This window comes from Sorex araneus, chromosome 3 (genome assembly GCF_027595985.1).
Source record: "Sorex araneus isolate mSorAra2 chromosome 3, mSorAra2.pri, whole genome shotgun sequence".
Taxonomy (NCBI): Eukaryota; Metazoa; Chordata; class Mammalia; order Eulipotyphla; family Soricidae; genus Sorex; species Sorex araneus.
The window spans coordinates 149663347-149680363 of NC_073304.1; the positions used below are offsets into that span (position 1 = coordinate 149663347).

A 17017-nucleotide genomic window follows, 5' to 3' on the forward strand; every position below is an offset into this window, starting at 1 on the left:
GGAAAGTATCATGCTAATTGAAATGAGTCAGAAAGACAGAGACAGACATAGAAAGATTGCTCTCATCAGTGGAACATAAAATAACAGAGTAGGAGACTAACAGCTGAGAATAGTAGAAATAAGTACCAGGAGGTTGGCTCCATGGCTTGGAAGCTGTCCTCACATGCTGGGGGAAAAGGCAGTTCAGATAGAGAAGGGAACGTAAAGTAAGGTCTGGTTGGAGGACTTGCTTGGGAGGGGAGATGCGTGCTGAAAGTAGACTATAGATTGAACACGATGGCCACTCAATACCTCTATTGCAGACCACAACACCCAAAAGGAGAGAGAGAGAACAAAAGGGAATGCCCTGCCACAGAGGCGGCGGGGGGGGGGGGGAGGGAGGGCGGGGGGGGCGGGGCGGGGGATGGGATCAGTATGTGGGAGGGATACTGGGTTCACTGTGGTGGAGAATGGACACTGTTGGAGGAAGGGGTGCTCGAACATTGTATGAGGGAAACTCATGTATGAAAATGTGTAAATCTGTTACTGTATCCTCATGGTGACTCACTAATTAATAATAAATAAATAAATAAAATAATATGAGGGATGCCTAGACTGTTTTACTTGGCAATTTTGGTGTCTTTCTGTACTATTCTGATACCATGCCATCATCTGGGTAAGACATGTATCTAAAATGAAATCATTGTCTTCCACAAGAGACGTTTTCCCAATGGTCAGTTGTGGTTTCTGCTTGCTCTGTAGGTTATCTGCACGGGATATCTCCATAGGTTATCTTTAAAGTGTTTTCTAGAAAGAGGGAATAGATTCAAACAATAAAATTTTGGCTCCTAAAGATTGCTCTGTAAATGATCATTTGGAAATATTATCACATAAATTTCTTAGTTTTATTCCCTGAGTTTATGACTTAGTAGGACTCTATCAAGGCCCAAGGAAAGAAATTAGTAATTTTTCCATAAATTATCAGAATGTCCAGTTAAGGCCATAAGCCTTTGTTTCTACAGCCATGAGTTTTAATTTGGTAACTTAACATGGTAATTTGGTATTCTGAAATTTATTTTCATCAGTCTTGAATACTAGGTGCAAAGAGCATCTTGTCTCAGTGGAAAGACTGGGATATATATATATATATATATATATATATATATATATATATATATATGCAGTATCCAGAAACCCCTTGGACACTTACTTACTTAATGTCTGGGCCTCTCAATGCCTGGAGTGATCGTGAAAGGACCCTGATGGCTGCCTGCGTAACCACAATGTCAATTTGCCTTTCACAGACAAACAGTTTTTAAGTAAGCATAGAATACATATGCAAGACAACTCTTGCAGTTGACAGGGGAGCGGTCATCTCGGCCAGCCCCTTGAGTAGCAATGCTGATCCTTGGCTGTGATCACCCTTCATCCAACACCACATTGAATGAGGGTCATGCCCAATGAGACCTCTTTTTAGGGGCATTCCATCTACTCATTCTTTTACCTCCTACTTTCTCTCACTCTCTGTCTAATGATGTGTCTGCTCTGTTCCTCACTTTCTGTTTCCAGGCCTTCATTTCCCCTCTATACCCAGGCTGGTTAGCCCCGCTCAGGCGCCACTGCCCTCAGCTCCACACAGCTTCCCACCTTTCAGCTCCACTGGCCCTCCGGTCCTTGGCTGCTGTGAGACACCCGTAGTCTCCTTGGCAGAGGCTCAGCAGGAGCTGCAGATGCTGCAGAAGCAGTTGGGAGAAAGTGAGCACTTCTGGTTGCACTTGTGTGCTTGCTAATTGCAGCCCCATACTTCCAGTTCCTCTGCATGGCTTCAGTTTGATGGAGAAATTAAAAGCTCACAATGTAGGGATGTGTGTTGCCAGTGGAAAGTGGCTTCGCTTGCTTCTTTGTGTGGGAAGTTTATCTAACTGTTAACTTTCTGGTGTGCATGTCTTATCAGTTAATAGGTGTGTGCATTCATCAGGCACCAGATGTGGCATTCTCCCAAGACTGGCAGTGTGGCAGACCAGTGGGAATGTTCAAGCCATGACACAATGGGGATGGGGGCAGAGGAGGGAATTTATACCTTGTCTGTGCATTCAGAGGTGTCATGCATGAATGTTACATCTTCCTGCTGTAACTTGCTTTTTAAAAAACTTTATTTAAATATTGTGGTTTACAAAGTTTTATAATACTGGTGTTTTGGGCATTTATTGTTCCAACACCCGTCCTGCCGCCAGTGTGACCTTCCTTCTCCATCATTCCCAGTTTCTCACCCACTTTCTAAGCCTGCTCCCTTGGCAGGAACAAAATAACTTGTTTTGTATTTCTTGTTACAACAAAATGGTAAGTGGAATTATCAAAAAAATAGCTCAGTAAAAGAAAGTTTGTGAACATTGATGTATCTCACAAGGAGGTTATTAAAGTCATTGTTTGAGGTTTGCTGAGCTGTTTTTTGCTAGTTGAGCCTTCTGTTATTTCTTTTATTTTGTTCCTTTTATTTCTTCGTTATTTCTTGCTTATTGAGCTTAGTGAACTTCTATGCTACTTTCCATTTAACTTGCTGTACTCCTACTGGGCTGTTAATATCATGGAATTTGGAGGTACCAGGAGCCCCAGTACCTCCAAGATCTATAGAACTGGCATGATTCTTGCTAGACCTGTCCCCCATTCTGAGGAGGCCCCGGAGTTTTCAGCCTAGAGACCTTTGAGTTTTATCCACTTGGCTTGGCATCTCTTCTGAGATTCGTTATGATACTGTGAAGCTGGGCTGCTTGCAAGGCAGTGGCTGTGGGCTGTGGGTGTAGCCGCTGGGGCTTCTGGAAGTACAGTGCAGGGGAGAGGTGGCCTGACCTTGCAGCCACATTTTAGGCCATAAATTTTATCCCCTCTATAACTTCCAGTTACTGTTACTGTTTTTGGCATATCGAATACACTACGGGTAGCTTGCCAAGCTCTGCCGTGCGGGCGAGATACTCTCGGTAGCTTGCTGGGCTCTCAACAAGTCTCACAATGGAGACGTTACTGGTGCCCGTCAAGCAAATCGATGAGCAACGGGATGACAGTGATACAGTGACAGTGATAACTTCCAGAAATACTAATGATTATGTAGTATTTTTCCAAAATGAGGAAAGACAAACCAATGATAGTATTTCATAAATATTTGCTGCTGTTAGAATTATCCAGGATGATTTGAAAATACCCAGTGGTCAAGTTGTTCTCCATATCAATTACGGCAATATCTTTGAGGGTCTAGGTATCAGCTTATTAGGTGATTTCAATATGGACATTAAAGAACCAGTTACAAGTGAGGTTAAAAGTTGTAATGACCAATTGAGTTAATCCTTTAGCCAGTTGAATTACATTTGAGGAAACAGTGGCCTCATTCCCAACTGATTAGATGAAGCTGCCTCTGTATTCTGCTCTCTCTGCTGAAGCTTCACCTGGGGGTAAGCAGTCTTCTGAAAGTAAATGTCTCACTCTGACCCTACCTATTTCTCTCCTCTGGGATGGACTTTTTTTTTTTTTGCATAAAAGATTTAAGTGAAGACCGATCATTTCTTAGCGCAAATAAAATGAAAGGTCCCACCTTACCACATGGTGGAGTGTTATAAGAATCCATTAGGAAATAGTGATGACATTTTGCAGTTCCTTGATTCATATTGGGTGAGACTCAAGTCCCACTTGACTTCCCGTAAGCCACCCCCAGCCTCTGTAAAGCCTTACTTCTTCAATCCAGAGGAAGTGGGTTCACCATGTCAGCTGGATTGCCTGTCTCCTTTCTCTTCTTACAGCTGCAGGAGAGAACTGGGAAAAAATTAGATTTGTGGTATACAAGTAATCAGACAAAAAGTGTTCCTGTTAATGATTTGCTTTGTACTATATCACATGTCACTCTTACCCATGGATTTTGAAAATGAGTTCGACTTCTAGAACTTTCCTGTACTTTATTCTGAGAAATCATAGGAGAAGCAAGGAATGAAGCCACTGTATGTTTCTGTATGTGTATCCTAGTGACTTTATCCTCTTCCTCGTGGGTCCTCATGCTATCGTATAGATGGGGATGAAAGTTAGAGCATGAGAGTTGAGTCTTATCTCATTGGTATTTTGCAGTGGGCCGGTGTCTCTGACATCTTACTTGTCCCCATCAGTGTCTGCTTTCATCCCTCACACATTTCCTTGCTGATTCTTCTCTGATGCAGTTTCTCACTTGTGTTTCCTTCTGCTCAGGTGTTAGCTCCATCAACCCTGCTTCCCCGGCAACACTGTTGAGCAACCATTCAGAAGCCAACTCCTCCCACTACCACAACCCTGCCCAGCCCCACTCTCTGAGGGGTGCCATAGAACTGGGCAGGATCCTGGAGCCCGGGTACACCAGCAGCAGTGGCCAGTGGGATCTGATGATGCCTCAGAAAGGGAGTGTATCTGGCGATCTCTTCTCGGGCTCATCTGTGTACCAACTTAACTCCAAACCCACAGGTAACTGCAGAGCCAGGGATTCGCCTGTGAAATGATACCCCACTTATGCTCATTCCTCCCAGAACATGGATTTTTTTAAAAAAGATTTCTCTTCTAGTTCCTGCTCTCAGAATGGGGATAGCATGAAAGGGCCTTATGGCATCATCCTTCCCAAGTGTATCTCTGTCTTTCCTGCTGAGATCCTTGAGTCTCTCTCTCCTGAGTCCTGAAGCACTTAGGAACCCACCTCTGTGCTCCCACCTCTGTGCTCCCACATTTGGCCCTCTCTCTGATTCTCCAGCTTTCCCAACCCACATAGATGCTCCTAGAAGACCGGCACAAACGTTCCCAGGATGGTCTTCTGCGTTCAGGAGGCTGAAAGGGGAAATGCTTGGTCACCGGTGCACGGAATGTCACTAGCAAAGGTCAATGCAGCTCAGATTCACAGTACAAAAATCACGGCAGGAAAAGACTGCACTTGAGCTGAAACCAAGCAGCAAAGTTGTTTCCAGTTTCTTTACCACTTCTCTTCTGTTTTATGGGCAGCTTCCATAAAACAGAATGTTCACACTGTCCAAGATACACGTAGACTACCATTCTTCCTTTCGTGCTCACAATGATAGGAGTGGAGCATTCGGCAACTGTCATTTGCCACAGAGGATGAGTTCATTGCCAAGTGATTTTGCTGATACTTTTCTCCAAGTGTGGGAGGAAGCGCATTGTCCCATGACAGAGAATGTCAAGGGAAAGGCCCTAGGGTGGAGGGAGCCTCCCTATCACGTCCTGTTTGAGAGGCCTGGCAGGCTCTTCCCACAGCCTCTTATTATGCGTCTAAATCACACAGAATCCTCTCATCCCTGCCCACTCCGGGGCACTAACGCACTGAAATGCTCTTCTCGTGACTCCGGAATGGAGTAGCCCCAGAGGGCCGCCCAGCACTGAAACGGAAACATGCTATTTGCTTCTCTCTGCACTGCAGTTATTTACAGGGGCCTCCACAGCAGTGCTCTGCAGCCCTGGGCCACTCTTGGCCATATCTTCCCAGCAGTGTCATCTGTTGGTATGATGCTCAGGGCTTGGGGGTACAGAGAAGCTCATAGTCAATGGTCCCAGGGCCCCAGCCTAGACCCAGTGGCAGAAGTGCTCAGGTGCTCAGTGCTGTTGACTGGACTCAGGTCTCACCATGCCAGCTGTGCATCACCCTTTAAGCAAAATGGTGGGGAGAGGGGGAGTTAAGCAGGGCTAGTTAAGCAAAGTGATATTGTCCCTGGGTGATGGTGCAGCTGGCAAATTATGAGTGCTGTTTAGAAATTTTGTTTAAAGACCACTGGCTCATCTTCCCACAGAGACCAGTATTTCACCCTCTACCTCTCTTGTTTCCTGGTGGGATGGTTGCAGGGGCTGATCTGCTGGAAGAGCACCTTGGAGAGATCCGAAACCTCCGCCAGCGCCTGGAGGAGTCCATTTGCATCAATGACCGTCTGCGGGAGCAGCTGGAGCACCGGCTCAGTTCCACTGCGCAGGATCTTGGTAGGCGAGGCCCAGTGCTCCAAGGCTTAATAGGGGAACTTCTGAAAGGAGGGGCTTTAGTGGAGCAAATGGGTATGCTTTCCCCCACCTGTTCCGTATACCAGGGGCTTAAGTGAATGTCCATTAGAAAATACGAGTGCTATGTTTATGACTGAGTGGAGTGATAGCACAGCGGTAGGGCGTCTGCCTTGTGCGCAGCTTACCTGGGTTCGATTCCTCCACCCCTCTCAGAGAGCCCGGCAAGCTATTGAGAGTATCCCGCCCGCATGACAGAGCCTGGCAAGCTACCCGTGGCATATTCGATATGCCAAAAACAGTAACAACAAGTCTCAAAGTGGAGACGTTACTGGTGCCCGCTCAAGCAAATCGATGAGCAATGGGATGACAGTGACAGTGATGTTTATGGCTATATATGACTCAGAGTAACTTCCCTCAAGACAGGAATACCAGTGCGTGGTGCCCAAGGTCATAGGAAGAGAATCTGCTGCTGTGTTGCCTGCTACCTTCTGGGTATTTGGGGCATGTGAATAGCAAGGGGTGAAGCCCTGTCTTCAGGCTTCTACCAGGCAGCCACCCTCTCCATACTCTTGCTCTGCCCAGTTTTCTCTAGGAGTCCATCCTTCCCACACTGCAGGGATGTGGGGGAAAGAGCCCCCTGATTATCTGATAGGCCCGAAAAGGGCCTACTGAAAACAGCCTCAGGGAGACCTGGATGCCTGAAACTCCAGCCCTGGGGCTTCTTTTTCTTTTCACTTTTCAATAAATATTTATTGGTCCTTTACTATATGGCTAGACACTAACAGGACAGATAGGACAGAGAAAATAACCATGAACAATATATGCATAATTCTTGTTTTGTTTTGTTTTGCTTTTTGAGTCACACCTGGCAATGCACAGGGGTTACTCCTGGCTCTGCACTCAGGAATTACTTTTGGTGGTGCTCAGGGGACCGTATGGGATGCTGGGAATCGAACCCGGGTTGGCTGTGTGCAAGGCAAATGCCCTACCTGCTGTGCTATTGCTCCAGCCCGATATGCATAATTCTTATCTTGATGGGAGTTATGATTTAGGAAGAAGAAAGTAATTAAGAGGAAATTAAAATATGCTATGATGTATGCTAAGATATGAAAAGAAAATCAGAGTACCGAAGGAAATGCAACACCCCAAAATAGTTTATATTAAATAATTTACCAAACTGTGAAGTTGTATACCTAAATGTGGGGGGTCTTGAAAAAAAATCTCAAAAATTTATTTGAAAATACTTTTGTGATTTATTGTCAGTAATATTTAGCTACTGATTTTATATACCATTGTGCCCAGGTTGCATAAAAATTTCTCATTCAGGGGCTGGAGCGATAGCACAGCAGGTAGGGTGTTTGCATTGCACGCGGCCGATCCGGGTTCGATTCTCAGTATTCCCAGCATATGGTCCCCCAAGCACCGCCAGGAGTAATTCCTGAGTGCAGAGCCAGGAGTAACCCCTGTGCATCTCTGGATGTGAACCAAAAAGAAAAAAAAGAAAAAGAAAAAATAATTTCTCATTCAAAACATGGTCACGAGTGGATAAAGTTCAAGAAGCCTTGCCGTAGTATAAGCCCTGGACGCTGAAGATGGGTATTATATCAGACAGTGCTTTAATGTGGCTGACACAAAGGGTGCAAAAGAGGAAGGAGAGAAGACTGGAGAGGTAATCATTGTGGAGCATAGGACGCCTGTGCTAAGGACCCCAAGTATTACCTGTGAGAATATTGGGCAGATTTATTCTTTTATTTTTGGTTTGGGATCACAGCTGTCTGTGCCCGGGACTTACTCCTCAGCCCTGGGTTCTGCTGGGTGGGCAGGGTCTTCAGGGAACAAAGGATGGGCCTCTGGAAAACATTAGCTACCCACATGGGTAACTTGCTTCTTGCACTTTCTGGGACAGGATCCACCTCTCACTTCTACAGTCAGGGCCTGGAGTCCACACCCCAGCTCTATGACGAGAACAGAGTCCTCAGGGAGGAAAACCGGAGCCTTCAGGCGCAGCTGAGTCACGTCTCCAGAGGTGGGTAGTCAAGACCCACACATTGTGCTCTGGGCCCTGTCCCTTCCTTCCCGTCACACTGATCACCAACTGCAGGTGAAGAGAGAAGGATGCAGAGAGAATGGAGAACAGAGCAAAGATGCACCAAACCAGTGTTCCCACACCTGTTCCCAGTGACAAAGGACTCCTTCCTTCCTTCCTTCCTTCCTTCCTTCCTTCCTTCCTTCCTTCCTTCCTTCCTTCCTTCCTTCCTTCCTTCCTTCCTTCCTTCCTTCCTTCCTTCCTTCCTTCCTTCCTTCCTTCCTTCCTTCCTTCATTTTTAGTCACTGTAAGATTATGAAGTTATTCATGACTGGATTTCAGCATCAATTGTTTAAAAACAAATCACATAGGGGTCCTTTTTTTTCCCCAAACAAAATCAGTTTAATCAGCAAACTAGGACTGTGCTAACTACTGCAGGCTATGTGCTTTTTATTTGTTTGTTTTAATCCCCATGAAATACACAGTTATAAAGTTCTTCATGATTGGGTTTCAGTCATTCAATATTCCAACACTTGTGCCTTCACCAGTATACATTTCCCACCACCAATGTCCCCAGTTTCCCTTTTTCTTCTGCCACCCCCACCCTCAGTCTGCCTCTGCATCAGGCATGTTTCTTCTCTATCTCTGTTTCTGTCTCTGTCTCTCTGTCTCTGTCTCTGTCTCTCTGTCTCTCTCTCTCTCTCCCTTTCTATGATTTTGGGCATTATGGTCTGCAATACAGTTACTGAAAAGTTATCATGTATATCAAAAAAGAGCTTTCAACCTTGGGCCTCCAGACTCCAAGGGAGAATGGTGCTAAGAAACTCACTACTCCTGTGTTACTCCCTGTGGGACTCAGTAATTACCTACCAGACGGTCTGTGAGAAAGGTATCTGCTCTACTCATCACAGGTGACTGGGACTCAGGGAAGGAAAGAGCATGATGTATATCACCTCCCTCTCAAACTTTTCCCAAATTTATGACAATCTTGTGTGTCTACCTCTGTCTGCTGACATTACTACCTCCCTGCAATCTCCCTCTCTTGCTCAGAGTTCTGCTCTGATCAACCATCCTGTGACTCTGCCTGCAGGTACCAGCCCTACTCACTGGGTACCCATTGGGTGAGGGGCGCATCACTTCATGTGTCTTCTGGGAGGGAGGAAACTGATACCAGTTTTATTTAAGTTGATCAGTATGTTATCCACGACATTATACTTATTCACCAGTATTTATTGAACATTCACAGAACACCAGGCTTAGTATCTAAGTGAATTAATCCCAGAATGAAAGAATGCTCATATGAATGGAAAAGATGTAAAGAGTTATTTCTAAGTAACCTCAGAGAAATATGTATTAGGGAAGATCTCTGCAGGGGATCTAACAAATGTTAGTAGGTAGGAGAAGGCACCTGCCAAAGCACCACTGCATGCCTGAAAAGACAGGACAGACCTTACAGTTAAGAAGACAGCAAGAGCTTGAAGTGAGCTCAACCCACAGGCACAGGTGAATCTCTCCCCTGTCCCAATGGACATGGATGGCTCCTGCAGCCTTATTTTAAAAGTATGTTAGTAATTCTTAAAAAATTCTGGAGAGCAAAGAGATACAACAAGCAGCAAAACAGAATTTTCAGTTTTTGAAAAATACTGCTCAAAGAAAAAAAAAAGAAAAATACTGCTCAATTTTCAATGCAGTAATATGGTATATTCTAAATCTGCAGACAAAAAGGTTTGGTATTGGCCTTTGCCAAGTTTCAAGAATATATTTCTACACAGACTGCATGCAAGCATTAGAAATGAGCATGTGGGGTAGGGTTGACCTGCTTTTGATCCCTGGTACCCTGTAAGGTACCCTGAGCACTGCCAGGAGGAATTATTGAGTGCAGAGCCAGGAGTAACCTCTCAGCATCGCTGGGCATGGCCCTAGAGCAAAACAAACCAAAAACAAACAAATAAAAAGAAATGAGCGTGTTTTCTCTAAGAGCAAGAGTGGTTGTATTGAGTAGGTACATCAGGCAGTGCAGGCAGGCGGCAGCCCCACAGCAGAGGTGAGTGTGGTGAGCCACATTCTCTTCCCATCGCCCAGGACCCGCCTTCCTCCCCCCACCCCACCATCTCTGTTCTCCTGTCAGGGCGGTTGTGCTGGGCCCCATCTCCCTGCTCTCCCTTGGTTCCGTGCAGCAAGTGTTCTTGCGTTCTGCTCCCCAGAGCACTCCCAGGAGACACAGTGCCTGCGGGAGGCCCTGCTCTCCTCGCGCTCCCGCCTTCAGGAACTGCAGAGGGAGCTGAGTCACCACAGGATGGAAGAGCAGCAGCTCCTGGGGGACCTGAAGGAGAAGCAGCAGGAGATCCTGCACTTCCAGGAGGAGCGACTGTGCCTTCAGGAGAAGGACTCCAGGTAAGAGGTGTGCTTGCTGCGCGTGGTGCCTCCCAGCACAGATTTAGAAAGCTCTCTGTGACTTCTTTGGAAACCCCAATTTCCCCTTTGCTATTTTTGACTTATGGTTGACTTAGAGCAAGAAGGAAGGGCTTTCTTGTTTTTTGTTTTTTGTTTTTTTGCTTTTTGGGTCACATCTAGTGATGCTCTGGGGTCACTCCTGACTCTGCACTCAGGAATCACTCCTAGCAGTGCTTGCAAGGCATGCAAGGCAAACGCTCTCCCCGCTGTGCTATCGCTCGGGCCCAGAAGGGCTTTCTTTGGGAACACCATTTCCTCTGGACACCAGAGCTGAGATGATAGTAAGACCTTGTATAGAAGCAGTGAGCAGATCAGAGGGTCACTCATGCTTCCAGTGAAGTTGAATTCACTGATGTGCCAGAACCTAAGGTAGTTCCTGTTCCAGCCTGGCTGCATGACCTCACGGCGAACCCTCTCACTGCTGGTTGACAGGAAAAGCACTAAAGGGTTTGAAGGAACACTTAGAGGGTGAGCCTGGTCTAGGACAGGAGTGTTGCGGGATTGAAGGCCTTTAGTGGAAGGGGCTTTAATGTCCGGCTCATCCCTCCCGGAGAGAAGGTTGGTTTGCAGCCTATTGTCTGGGGTGCCGGGTGTCTGCTCTGCAAGTCCAAGTGTCTGTCTCTCTGCAGGATGCAACAAAAACTGGCCCTCCTGCAGCAACAGTGTGAAGAGAAACAGCAACTGTTCCAGTCCCTGCAGTCAGAACTGCAGATCTATGAGGCTCTCTATGGGGATCCCAGGAAGGGGCTGAACGGTATGCTTTCCCTTTCCCTACTCCTTGGTTGTGTCTGCCTTTGCTGTCTCCCAGAGACATCTCCCCCTAGGAGTTGGGGATGTTGGAAAAACTATGTAATTCTGTTTCTGTAAATCCCAGTCCTGGGGGCCCAGTAAGGAGAAGGGAGACTTAATAAAGAGGTCGACAGAAGCAAGATTTAGCCCAGACATCCTTAAAAATAGGTCTCAAACAGAAAGAGGGAGAGAGAGAGAGACAGAGACAGAGAGAGACAGAGAGGGAGAGAGAGAGGGAGAGGGAGACAGAGAGACAAAGAGAGAGGGAGAGGGAGAGAGGGAAGGAGAGAGATAGAGATAGAGAGGAGGGAGAGAGAGAGAGGAGAGAGAGAGTTTAGAGAGGGAGTGCCAGGACTAAGGTGCATGCCTTGTAAGAGTCAAACTTGATTAGAACCCCAGCATGACATGGTCCCCCAAACACTGCCAGGTGCAGCCCCAGAGACCATTGGCACTGCTAGCATAGCCCTTTGCACCATAGGGCTGAACAAAACCACATCTGCAGAGTCTTCCATCGAACAGCTAACTAAGCTGACTAAGAGGTCACTAAGAGGGGTCAATGGGTATCCTGAGCATGACTTGTTGAGATGTGTCCCCACTACCAAAAGAGTATTTATAGGCCCCAAGAATCAAGCTTTCTCTCTCTAGATCACCCAAGACAATTAAAGCCCAAATAATACAATTCTCAAAATATAAAAATTTGATACCCTGATGGCATCATTTATGTGAATATTGTGAATAATACTTCCTAACTTCCCCTACAAAAAATACAGCAGGAAATATTATTCCATCCTAATACTTTCCCCAGGAGAAAATGGAAATATTCACACATACACAAACCCCATCACTTCACACACAAATTAAAAACACCACTAGTAGAATCTAAATCTCAAGCGTTGAGTTTAATTTTAAGTTCTTCTATCAGCAGTCTTTTGCTGCCTGCTGAAATAATAATCTCACCATTTAGAATCTTGATATATTTTCTATTATTCTTTAAATGCAGAATGGTATTCAAAACATACATTTAAAAAATCCAAGTAGAGTAGAACACAGGATTAGCTTTAATGAGGTGAAATTTAGCAGAGAATTTTTAAAAAATCATTCTAAACATGATTAAAATATCTTTTGGTGGAAATACGAACCAGGACCTGACTGTCCTATTCATGGCCTAGGTGGGGGATTTGGGGCGAAGTACGTTTACACAGGGAAGCTGTAGATTAAGACTGCTAGAAAATTCCACTCAGTTTGAGGCCACAGGAGTAAGTTTGTGGCTCTTGGAGGGAAATCAATGGGGATATTGTGAGTCTATGGGACACCATTCTGCCAAAGGGCAGTTGACAAACTAGAGAACAAAGTTAAGGCAGAACTTCAAGTAGTTGAAGAAAGCGAAAATTAAGAAACTTAAAATGCTTGAAAAAGACTGTGAAGTCATGAGAACTAATTTAAAATATTTGATGAACTTTTAGGTAAAGAATAACTGATGTGTTTTATTTTCCCTCAGAGGGCTGGGCAAGGATTAAAGGCAAATGGGCAATGGAATTTTCATACTCTAGAGCCTCCAAATGTAGGATTCCTGATCTGTGAAGGAACAAGCTACCCACAAGTTTCCATGGAAACAGCTTACAATTTGCTTTGGTTGGAATGTAGCTACTTTTAAGCTTTTCAACATTAATGTTTTTGTATTATATGTTTTAAAATTTTTTGGCAGTGTGACTTTTTGTTTTGTTTTGGAGCCACACCTGGAGATGCTCAGGACTTACTCCTGAAGGTGCTCAGGGAACCGTATGAGATGCTGGGCATTGAGCCCCAGTCTGCCCTGTGTACAGCAAGTGCCCTATCTGCTGTGCCATTGATCTGGGCCCAGACAATGTGATTTTCATTACACTAAGAACTTTCCTGATTCCGCCCAAGTAGAATTTTCATAAAAGCTACTTGAATTTAGTTTTCTAATTTGCTGATGAGAAGGTAAACCAGACCTGGAAGAAATACAGCAGGGGTAGGGGGGAGGTATACTAGACTAAGAGAGGCATTTAATGCATACATTACTGGGTCAGTATGTTTCCATGATGGAAACATGGCCCCTTTGTAAAAGTCTTCTACATGGTGACTTTGGTGGGTAGTACTGAGATTTGGAGATTCTGGAATCAGGGGTTCCCATTCATGAGCAAGCGAGACTCTGGGCGTGGATGAGAGTCTAATAGAAAGTGCTACCAGGAAGGCAAAAGGGAATCGTGACTAGTGAAAAACAGGTTTTTGTCTTAAACATAAGTAAAGTTTAGATTTAAAGAGCATTTAAAAGAGCATTATTAAACTTTGACTTTAGTATTTGAAAATAATTTCATCCTGAAGTCTATTCCTATTTTTGTAGGTATTTTAGGAGTAATATCAAAGTTTTATAATCCCTTATCCTTAATTCTACCATCCAAAAAGAGTTCTGAATTGGAATCTTTTCTATATGGTTATTTAATGACATAACCTAGCTGAATGGAAACGAGTATTCCTAGCAATAATTTCTCCAACTTCATGAGAATAAAGCTTTTTACAGAAATGTTCATGTGTTTCATGGACCATGGCCCAGCTGCCCCTGAGCTCATGTCGTACATGGTAATATATGGTCCATGAACCCCCTTTTATTTTTAAAAACAAACAACTTTAAAATATAGTTCATGTTGCATTTTTAATAAATTGTGGTCTTGAAAAAGATTTTTTAGAGTTCTTCATTCTAGTACCTTTGAAATAGACTGTGGTGAATAGAGATAAAACCATGGAGAAGTGGATATATAATTCTTGTGGTGTCTCCTGGATGCCCATTCTCACATGCTTCCTAAAGCACTCGCACCTTTCCTGGTTGATTCCTGTGAGCAGAGAACATTGAATCTCCTTCAGCCCCTATCATCATTAAGTTCCCTACTGACTGTTGAAACACACAGTGACCAGTTTGTCTTGGAAGACCTGCTGTCCAGCGGCAGGAATAAGACCAATGTGGAAACGAAGTAAAAGACACAACCTCATATGCCAATCAAATAGGGGCGGGTGTTTGCCTTGCACGTAGGGTCTATCCCCTCTCCACTTAGAGTCACCCAGATCTGCAGGGACTAAGCACAGAGCCGGGATTAAGCACTAAGCACTCCTGGTTGTGCCCGCTAAACAAGTCCAAAAGCAAACAGGTATCATTTAGATGCCCAGTGGAACTGCCCAGAGCAGCTGCAGCCAGGCCAGAATCCACACAAGTAAGAGTGAAGTCTGGGGTTCGGCAACACTTGGGGGCATTGCTGAGAGGAACGCCACAGAGGAGACGCCACACAAGGTGTTGGTGAGGTCAGTGTCAGTCTTGTGCTCCTTGCTCTCCTTTCAGTGCATGCCTGGGATGCCTGTCGCCAGGTCCCTCTGAGCAGAGACCTGAGCCACCTTGTGGCAGAAATCCGAGACTTGAGGGGACAGCTGGAGCAGAGCATTCAGGCTAACAATGGCCTGCGACTGCAGCTTCAGCAACAGCTGGATGGAGATGCAGGCCAGGAGAGGCCTTCCTCTCGGCAGCCCTTCCCAGACAGTGCCGGCCCTGCGGCCCCGCTCTTCCCAGGTAAAAAGAAGGGCATTCGGGTGTCCTGAGCCAGTGGGAATGCTGTGGGTGTTCACGGGGAGAGGGATGTGCTTGCCTCTGACGTGCCCTGCAGTCAGGGCAACCCAGGGAAGCTTCACCCGAGATGGAATTGAAGGATTCTTCCAGTTTGCAGACTGACTCCAAGAACAGGTTGCACTTGCAGGTCACTGACTTTGGGCCAGGTGTGAAGTTGCTCAGATATTGCAGCCTGAGCTTCCTCACGGTATGAGGATAATGATAATGAATAGCTTGCCTGGTTATTGAGAGCATTAAATGAAATAGGGGCAGAAATGATAGTACAGCAGTTAGGGACGGGCTTTTCATGCAACAGAACTGAGTTAGTTCTTGGCACCAAGTATGGTCTGATGCTCTGCCAAGAGTGATCCCTGAGTGCAGAGTCAGAGCCAGGAGAGGAAGCCCTGAGTGTCACTTGATGAGGCCCAAAATGAGGGGGGAGGGAGGGAAAGAGAGAGAGAGGGAGAGAGAGAGGGGGTAAGGAGGGAGAGAGGAGAGAGAAAGAGGAGAGAGAGAGGAGAGAGAGAGGAGATAGATAGATAGATAGATAGATAGATAGAGAGAGAGAGAGAGAGAGAGGGAGAGAGAGAGGGAGAGAGAGAGGGAGAGAGAGAGAGAGGTTCCCTACCTTATTCCAGAGGATGCAGTCCAAGATCTGCCAGTGGCTGCCTGAAACCACAGCTAGTACCTGACCCTGTTCTTTTCAAACATGCATACCTGTTGTGAGTTCATGTGTATTATGTATTTGGTGGCCAAGAGCTGGTGGCTCCTTAGGCCTCCCCAGCAGAAGAACAAAGAGACAGGGGACTCACAGATAGATGGGGAAAATGGCCTATTTAATGCAGGGTGGTTAGAATACTTAGAGAAAATCTGAGGGGTTCGAGGTACAGGACTTCAGGTGGGTATTATAGATAATTTACAGAGGTAAAGGTTTTGTTTTGACAGGAAATTCTCTTGGGAGGATTAACTCAAAGAGAAACTCTGTCTCTCTGTCTCTGAGTGAAGAGATTCACTCAGGGGAGGCAAGCATTATATTGCTTTTCTCTTTGCCTTTTTCCTAGTATATATTAAACAATTAAGTTTACGTCTTATTGGTACTTACAGTTATTGAAACAAACACAGTAAGAGATATAGATTCCAGAACTTAGTTCTCTGCTCTGAGGGCAAGCAAGGCTTTTCACCATAAATCCCAGAGAAGGCCTTAGTTAGGTTCAGCTTGTTCTTCTCTGTGGGGTCTGTTAAGCCAGAATGGGTTGCATCAAGACCATGCTTTTATGGGCATCAGGGCTTTGTAAATGACTCCTGTAGAATAGTCAAGTTAACTGGAATTCTGTGTGACCTAACAGGCAAAGCCTGCAGTCTGCCTTCTCTGCCTCCCACCCCTTCATTGCTCCATCGCTCTTCTTACCCTTGCAGTACTGAAGAAGATTGTGTTAAGCCCTTCCTGCATTGGCAGACAAGCCTTCCCCACCTACATTCCAGTACAATAGTTGGTTGCTGCTTTGTGTGTTCCAGCAACACGTGGGTATTGTCCTGGCAAAATGTATACTACTGACAACCTGTGTGACTTTGGACAAGTTACTTCATCTTTCTAGGTTTCGGATTCCTCATCAGAACTGGAAAACATACCTTCTTTCAGCATCAACTATCCAGTCTCATTCCTATTCCCAGTCTTTGGGAGGCAAAAAGCATTGTTGTTTTTTTTTTGAGCTTTATTTTTCCTGTGATGCCATATTCCTTCAGAGAATTTGTGACGACCTACTAATCCAGATGTGCTCCACTTTCCAAACATGATAGCTTGATTTTCATAATATTTAAATAATGGAGAAAAAACACTTATCAGAGATCAAAAAATAAATTTAGCCTATTTTCAAGCCCATCTTAAGCTAAGACTAAGCAAAGACAAAGGAGGTATGAAAGAATCTCAAGATCAACCAGAAAGTTCACTGTTAAATGACTTCCCAAGCTGGATAAGGAGTATTGACAAACTCAATAAACACATAAAATGTATTTTAAAAGAAGACTGTGCTTTTATGCTTTCTGGACTGTCCCATTTTGATGCTGGGGTAGCTTTGCCACTTGCCTCAGGTCCATCCAAGTCTCTCATGGCAGGACCCCCATTTTGGGGTGTTAGGAACTATGGCGACTGACATCAG

The 17017-nt window shown here is 45.2% G+C and overlaps 1 protein-coding gene across 23 annotated transcripts in view; it reads left to right on the forward strand.

Annotated features, from left to right (window-relative positions):
- PDE4DIPP2 (myomegalin) overlaps positions 1–17017 on the forward strand; it is a 241916-nt gene that overhangs the window by 217087 nt on the left and 7812 nt on the right. For 10 of the 23 annotated variants that reach the window (XM_055129961.1, XM_055129944.1, XM_055129945.1 and 7 more), the window contains 7 exons: positions 1549–1734; positions 4204–4452; positions 5830–5961; positions 7886–8005; positions 10210–10399; positions 11089–11213; positions 14601–14825. In XM_055129961.1, coding sequence (XP_054985936.1) covers positions 1549–1734; positions 4204–4452; positions 5830–5961; positions 7886–8005; positions 10210–10399; positions 11089–11213; positions 14601–14825 — 1227 coding nt within the window. The remainder of the gene's footprint in view (positions 1–1548; positions 1735–4203; positions 4453–5829; positions 5962–7885; positions 8006–10209; positions 10400–11088; positions 11214–14600; positions 14826–17017) is intronic. The other 13 variants (XM_055129951.1, XM_055129964.1, XM_055129947.1 and 10 more) reach the window with 3 other exon arrangements.